The sequence below is a fragment of the Scardinius erythrophthalmus genome (assembly GCF_964197995.2).
Source record: "Scardinius erythrophthalmus genome assembly, chromosome: 25".
In the NCBI taxonomy this organism is placed as follows: domain Eukaryota; kingdom Metazoa; phylum Chordata; class Actinopteri; order Cypriniformes; family Leuciscidae; genus Scardinius; species Scardinius erythrophthalmus.
In genome coordinates this window covers 31,582,254-31,590,391 of record NC_138245.1, presented here as the reverse complement: position 1 = coordinate 31,590,391, position 8,138 = coordinate 31,582,254, and the positions used below count along the sequence as shown (strand labels likewise).

General features: G+C 38.8%; 1 protein-coding gene across 3 annotated transcripts in view; it reads left to right on the top strand.

The window, feature by feature from the left end:
- Positions 1-5,668, top strand: part of mafgb (v-maf avian musculoaponeurotic fibrosarcoma oncogene homolog Gb) — a 32,705-nt gene extending 27,037 nt beyond the window's left edge. The window contains exons 3-4 of one of the 3 annotated variants that reach the window (XM_081357340.1): positions 1,590-1,657; positions 4,088-5,668. In XM_081357340.1, the coding sequence (XP_081213466.1) occupies positions 1,622-1,657; positions 4,088-4,558 (507 nt within the window). In that variant the 5' untranslated portion in view covers positions 1,590-1,621 and the 3' untranslated portion in view covers positions 4,559-5,668. The remainder of the gene's footprint in view (positions 1-1,589; positions 1,658-4,087) is intronic. The other 2 variants (XM_081357338.1, XM_081357339.1) reach the window with 2 other exon arrangements.
- The last annotated feature ends 2,470 nt before the right edge of the window (positions 5,669-8,138 follow it).

Genomic DNA, 8,138 nt, shown 5'->3' with positions numbered 1-8,138 from the left:
ACGGTGTGTTGATGCAGATGTTTTACTCTTTACAAGAAAGCTCATTCGTGAATCCTTCTCTAGTAAACATGAACGAACGGAACGATACTTTTACAGCATTTCTTTATATACATTTTTACGAATGTACTAGCCAACCATTACATAAAATTAAAAGTTGTATCTGTTAACATTAGTTAATACATAAAGAACAAACAATGAAGAATTGTACTATTATTATTAACGAACATTAACAAAGATTAATAAATGCTGTAAAAAATATTTTGCTCATCATATTAACTAATCGGATCTTATTGTGAAGTAAATCACAATATATATTAAACTTTTCAAATCTATTTATTAGATTATATCAAATATAAATTTTTAGGGTATACATTTAAATATATAACCTGATTCAATTTTTAAATATATCATTTTTAAATAATTGCAATAATAATTTAGTAAAATTGTAACAATAATAGTTTTTTTTCTTCAGATATCTGTATTGCCTGTTTCAGTCTTTCTCAATTCACTTTAAAAAAAAATGATTTTGATAAAAAGCATGTTTAATTACATTTTTAACAAAGTATTTTTATTATGAATGTTTTTTTTTTCCTCTTTGGGGAAATTCTGTTTGATTATTTAACAAATATATTATCAAAAACGCTGGTATGAATGCATAAAACTTAATATTAAAAAAATGAATCAAATGAAAATGTAACAATTCCTTTTATTTTTCGAGAAACAAGTGAATCACTCTCTCAGTGAATCGTTCAGATCAGATTCAGTGAATCATTAAATAGATTGTAAAAATGTATTTGACTAAATATTGAGATGTGTGTTGAATTAAACATCACTGGATTGGAAATGGATTGTAAAATCATGATTTTTTTAAAGCTCTATGTCTCCTGCGTTTAATCAAACGATTGTAAAAAAGTATTTTTGTCTTCCAGTCCAAATATCTAAAAATTCTTAAATCAAGATGAGTAAAATGACATAAGATATTATGCCTTGTTATTCCTTGTTAAATCAAAATTTAGTGAGTTGATGCTTTAATAAAACAGATAACTTTGCTAATTTAGCTAATTTTTTAATTCTTATTTATTTCCCCAAAAAACAAGACATAATATCCTATGTCATTTCCCCCAGTTTTTAGATATTTGGACTGGAAGCAAGACAAAAATACTGAGTAAGAAAAGTATTTTTAGTGTTGGATCGGTTTGATTGTCGTTCATTAGCGTTGGTTATTTTGGAAGTGATCCCGTTTTCCTCTCTCTGCTCGTCCTTCATCCCGCGGCCCGAAACACACTTCTTCATCATCGCTCCTCCTTCGTCTCGTTGGCTCGGGTGCAGAGACGGTGTTGTGGAACGTTACGCTCCCAACCGCCTCGACCGCACAGGAAGTCAGAAACAGGAAGTCGTGGGTTCAGAGTGATCACTTTCACTAGTCCAGTTTGTTTTTTTCCACGTTCCTTTCACACGTGGCAGGAGAGATCAAAACTCTTTTGCTTTCTGTTTCTCCTCATAAGTCACACGCTGCTCTGTTTCATCATTAAACATCACATGTTGTAGATTGCCAGTGTTTGACGCTCTAATGCATGTTTGTGTTGTAGATCTGCGTGGCTTGGCAGGGGTTCCTCGTGGCATGACGACCACTAGCAAAGGAAACAAGGCCTTGAAGGTGAGCGCTTTCTGTCTTTACCTCGGAGCGAGTGAATGATGACGGGCCTGTGAGTTCAGTCTTGGTTACCCCAAATTTTCCATTTTAAGGGTCTAATTAAATTTTAATGAACAAAAAGCATGTATAATCAATTGAGTTAATTAATTAAAACTTTAGCAATTTAATAATATATTCAAATTTTATAAATTTTCTGTTTTCATGATTTAATTAAATTTTAATAATCAAAAATAATGTCTAATTAAAATGTTAAATATATAATTCTATAATATATTTATAATATTTTATATATATATATATGTACTAAATTATATATTTAAATATACAAATCAAATTTTTAAATATGTAATTTAAAAATGACATATCAGTCAATAGTTTACATTTTTTCAGAAATTCTGTATTGTCTGTTTTATAATTTTTATAATTATATAATTTTTTATTTAATTGCTTTTTTGAGCAATTTATTAAAATTGTAACAATAATTTTTCCAGAAAATCTGTAAAATAAACTATTATTATGAGTATTGTAGTGCTGTTACTAACTGTAGTAAAGCAGTAAGCCGCGCGAAGCCGTGATTTACCGCGAGTTTAGAACAGCTGAGGGGCGTTGTTCTTGGGCACGACGCGGAGCGGGTTACGCCATAAAAATATTCATTTTAATATTTATTTTATTCATAAAATAAACACCAGCATCTAGGGCTGAACGATACATCGAATTTTCATCGTCATCGCGATATGAAATCGCGCAATGAACACATCGCAACAGACAGCCTGACACGATGAATAACGCCTGGTTCAGATTACAAGATTTTTGTGTCTGTTACGATAGTCACGGTGTCAGATTACACGATTTTGACTCCTAAAATCTTGTCGTGTCATGGACAAGAAACATGTCAGACTACACGTAGCTTTCCGACCAGTCATCGCGTGCCGTCACACACACACATTCACTCGCAAACATGCACACGCACACACACACACACACACACACACACACGCTCACTCTCGCGCGCACACACACACACTCACTGTGTCCCTCTCTCACTCACTCGCGCGCACACACACACACACACACACACACACTCGCTCACTCGCGCACACACACACACACTCACTGTCCCTCGCTCACTCACTCACTTGCGCTCACTCACTCGCACACACACACACACACTCACTGTCCCTCGCTCACGCGTTCACTCGCGTGCAGACACTCGCACACACACTTGCGCACACACACACTCGCTCACTGGCGCGCGCACACACACTCACTGTTGCTCGCACTCTCACTCACTCTCGCTCACATACTCAACCCGTCGAGGACCGTTAAAAAATTAAACATGCTAGTCTTTCTGTCGTGATGTCGTGAAGCATCGCCGACGCGACGTAGGTTGTCGCCCACTATACGAGATGAAACGATCGAATCTTGCGTCCCGACGCCCGTTGTCGTTTAGGAATCTCCACGACACCCTACGTCAAACGGATCGTGCCAAAATCGTGTAATCTGAACCAGGCAGGTAATAAACGTTTGACCTATCACGCAAAGAACACATTAAAGCACTAAGACATGGGAATAGTATAGCTAACATTTACATTTGAATATTTATCGCAAGTCATATCGTCATCGCAATATTAAACAATGTTATCGCACATCGCAGCTTTTCCTCATATCGTGCAGCCCTACCAGCAACAAAAAAATTACGTTGTAACACATTTATTCCTCCGCCAAGCAATGTAGTTCCATTGCGCAGAAACACTAATGTAATGCGGTCACAGGTGTGTGTGTGTGTGTGTGTGGAGTCATTTACAACGGCTTCGAACGCGGCTCAACCAATCAGAATCAAGGACCGGAACTATCCGTTTTATAATATAAAGTTTTCTCGCCGGTGAATGACACTTGATATTGGTATTGCAGGATCTTCTTGGCTGTCGTTCATGGCTTTGGACGGCGATTTGCAGGGAGGGCGCGTGACGTAGTGCTATCAGGCTAAAGTTAGCATTTTCCCAGATGTCCTACTGCACCTTTAACGTTTTCCCGTTGATGTTCCTCCGACTCTCCGGTGAAGAGGGAGCCCGACGGGTCTGACGGACGATGACAAACGGATTAAACAAAAACAACTGAACGGACAAACGCGTTTCGTCACTATGTTGTTCTTCGTGTAAAGAAGCTAGAGCTAAAGTCAGCAAATAAAACACTGACACAATGATGAACAAGTCACAATAATATTCGCAATAACATCGTTTTACTGAATAGTTAAGTAGACATAATTTCTTACTTAATCTTTGTAAAGAAACCTCACTGTTTAACTGTCTCAGACGACGACATCACTTCCTGCCGGCCACCGTAACTTCTGTTGGGTGCAATTCGCAACCTCACCACTAGATGCCGCTGAAATTGACTTTAACGTTTTCCCGTTGCTGTTCTTCCATGTCTCAGGTGAAGAGGGAGCCCGGCGAAAACGGGACGAGTCTGACGGACGATGAGCTGGTGTCCATGTCGGTCCGCGAGCTCAACCAGCACCTGCGCGGTCTGTCCAAAGAGGAGATCCTGCAGCTGAAGCAGCGCCGGCGCACGCTGAAGAACCGAGGTTACGCCGCTAGCTGCCGCGTCAAGCGCGTCACTCAGAAGGAGGAGCTCGAGAGGCAGAAGGCGGAGCTTCAGCAGGAGGTGGAGAAACTGGCTTCGGAGAACGCCAGTATGAAAGTGGAGCTGGACGCGCTTCGCTCCAAATACGAGGCTCTCCAGAGCTTCGCCAGAACTGTGGCCCGAGGGCCCGTTTCTAGCGCGCCTGTACCCGTGTCCCACCGCGGGCACTTGGCCTCCGTCATCGGGCCCCTCGTTCCCGGAAAGTTGGGAGCCACCAGTGTTATCACGATAGTCAAATCGAAAACCGACGCGAGGTCTTAGTACGGCACGCAGACGAAGGGTTGGTCAGTGCATGAGGGTTTAGGTGCGGGACTCGTCGTTCTCTTCTCCATCTCAGACAGACTGGTCAGTTTTTGCTGCGATGCTCTCTATAATGTGGCTTAACCAAAAGCGTGAAAGCACATCTAGGACGGTTTATTCACTTGGGCTTCCAAAACGAAAATCTCCAAATTACTTAAAAGTCTAAAAACATGCAGCCAAATTTTTCCTGGTGGATTGTGTGTAATATTGCTGTGAGATTTGTAATTTTTTGTACAAATATTGGCGACTTCGTATTGTGTTTTTCACATGGGGTCCAAGTGTTTTATTGATGTGTGATCATTCAGTGTTTTATGTTGTTGGAAATGTACTTTTTATACAGCGTTGTGTTTTTTGTTCTGTTTTTGGATATCTACTGTTTCGCCATTTTTCCGTCCTTTTGTTTACGGACTGCAGGCACAAAACACTTTAAACCGTTCAGACTTCCAAACTCTTCCACCGTCTGGAACTGAAGGAGAGAGTATCAGCCAATGAGGAACTCCCTTTACCTGAGCCTAATTTATGCACTGACCAATCACTGATGGGCAGGAGGAGTGGAGGCGGAGTCAAATCAGCTAATGTTGTTCATATGGTAGCTATCAGAATATTGCCACCAGTTTATGTGCTCCAGTAGTCGGTTTCAAGACAGGAGATCATTTTTATCGGCAAGGCAATAACATGTTTATGTTGTGCAACGTTAAATGAGGTTTTGTTTGCTTTGTGTAACCTTCTCTTGTCATTTGGTCGTGGTGTACTGCTTATTTCATGTTCAGCGAAGGTTAAAATGTCTCTCGTTGTCTGTAGATCCAGAGATTTATTTTATTTTTTTCCTGTGCCAGTTTTTTTTTTTTTTTTACTAAGAATGAGAAAAAAAAACAAGTTTCTGTTTTTGAAAGACTGACTGAAAGACATAAACTGGTGAAATCTCACAAGCTTTACCATAACTTTGTTGCTGTGACATTTGCGTAACGTATTCTAAGAATCTTTGTCTATATGGTGGAGTCTTGAATTTTATAAAAAAAAAAATTGCCAGAGTATCTTGCATTATTTATAAAACATTTAAAAAAAGAATTCTAAAGTTGTTTGATAGCTCTCTTTTTTGCAATTGTACCAAAAGTGGCTTAACTATTGAAGTCAATAGCTTTTTCTAGTGACTAGGCGCGTAAAACTGTGGACTAGCGCGTGTGGTGTGATTTGTACTGGTGAGGTGGCGGTGTTGTTTACGACGTGGATGTGATGCTCTTATCTTCTGATTTCAGCTCAACGCAGGCGACGAGCGCCACTTACCCAGAATCCCTGCAATAGTTTGTACGCGGTTTGTGTGTTCCATGTTTAAGTGGACGGGACACAAACTGAGGAGGGAAAGTGGCCGTATCGCCTGTGTTTGAATACTTTTTATGTGACGTGTGATTTTTATATATTTTTGGTGTAATACGTTTCTATGGTATATTTGTTGTTGTTTTTTCTTCTTTTTTCTGTTGTTTTCTTTAAATGCCAGGAAAGTGATTCCTTTAAACGCACTGATTTAAACAAGCGATGTGATTGCTCTTCAATAATGCAAAGCTGCTCAAAATATTCCTTTTCTCAACCTTTAAAACAAAGAAAGATCTGTCTCTATCCCTATTATTCTCTTTTTTTGCCAAAATACTTTCTCCATTAGGAAAAGATGTAAAACTCAGTGCTGTTGTAATTGCTGCGTTCATTATTCAGAATGATATCTGCCGATACCGATACCGATTATTCAGAATGATATCTGCCGGTACCGATAGCCAATTATTCAGAATGATATCTACCAATACCAATTATTCAGAATATCTACCGATACCGATTATTCAGAATGATATCTACCGATACCATTTATTCAGAATGATATCTGCCGATACCGATAGCCGATTATTCAGAATGATATCTGCCGATACCGATACCGATTATTCAGAATGACATCTACCGATACCGATTATTCAGAATGATATCTGCCGATACCGATAGCCGATTATTCAGAATGATATCTGCCGATACCGATACCGATTATTCAGAATGACATCTACCGATACCGATTATTCAGAATGATATCTGCCGATACCGATTATTCAGAATGATATCTGCCGATACCGATACCGATTATTCAGAATGATATCTGCCGATACCGATTATTCAGAATGATATCTGCCGATACCGATACCGATTATTCAGAATGACATCTACCGATACCGATTATTCAGAATGATATCTGCCGATACCGATAGCCGATTATTCAGAATGATATCTACCCATACCGATACCGATTATTCAGAATGACATCTACCGATACCGATTATTCAGAATGATATCTGCCGATACCGATACCGATTATTCAGAATGATATCTGCCGATACCGATTATTCAGAATGATATCTACCGATACCATTTATTCAGAATGATATCTACCAATACCGATTATTCAGAATATCTACCGATACCGATTATTCAGAATGATATCTACCGATACCATTTATTCAGAATGATATCTGCCGATACCGATAGCCGATTATTCAGAATGATATCTGCCGATACCGATAGCCGATTATTCAGAATGATATCTGCCGATACCGATACCGATTATTCAGAATGACATCTACCGATACCGATTATTCAGAATGATATCTGCCGATACCGATTATTCAGAATGACATCTACCGATACCGATTATTCAGAATGATATCTGCCGATACCGATAGCCGATTATTCAGAATGATATCTACCGATACCGATTATTCAGAATGATATCTACCGATACCATTTATTCAGAATGATATCTGCCGATACCGATTATTCAGAATGACATCTACCGATACCGATTATTCAGAATGATATCTGCCGATACCGATAGCCGATTATTCAGAATGATATCTACCGATACCGATTATTCAGAATGATATCTACCGATACCATTTATTCAGAATGATATCTGCCGATACCGATAGCCGATTATTCAGAATGATATCTGCCGATACCGATACCGATTATTCAGAATGACATCTACCGATACCGATTATTCAGAATGATATCTGCCGATACCGATTATTCAGAATGACATCTACCGATACCGATTATTCAGAATGATATCTGCCGATACCGATAGCCGATTATTCAGAATGATATCTACCGATACCGATTATTCAGAATGATATCTACCGATACCGATTATTCAGAATGATATCTGCCGATACCGATAGCCGATTATTCAGAATGATATCTACCGATACCGATTATTCAGAATGACATCTACCGATACCGATTATTCAGAATGCTATCTACCGATAGCCGATTATTCAGAATGATATCTACCGATAGCCGATTATTCAGAATTATATCTACCGATACCATTTATTCAGAATGATGTCTGCCGATACCGATAGCCGATTATTCAGAATGATATCTACCGATATCGATTATTCAGAATGACATCTACCGATACCGATTATTCAGAATGCTATCTACCGATAGCCGATTATTCAGAATGATATCTGCCGATAGCCGATTATTCAGAATTATATCTACCGAT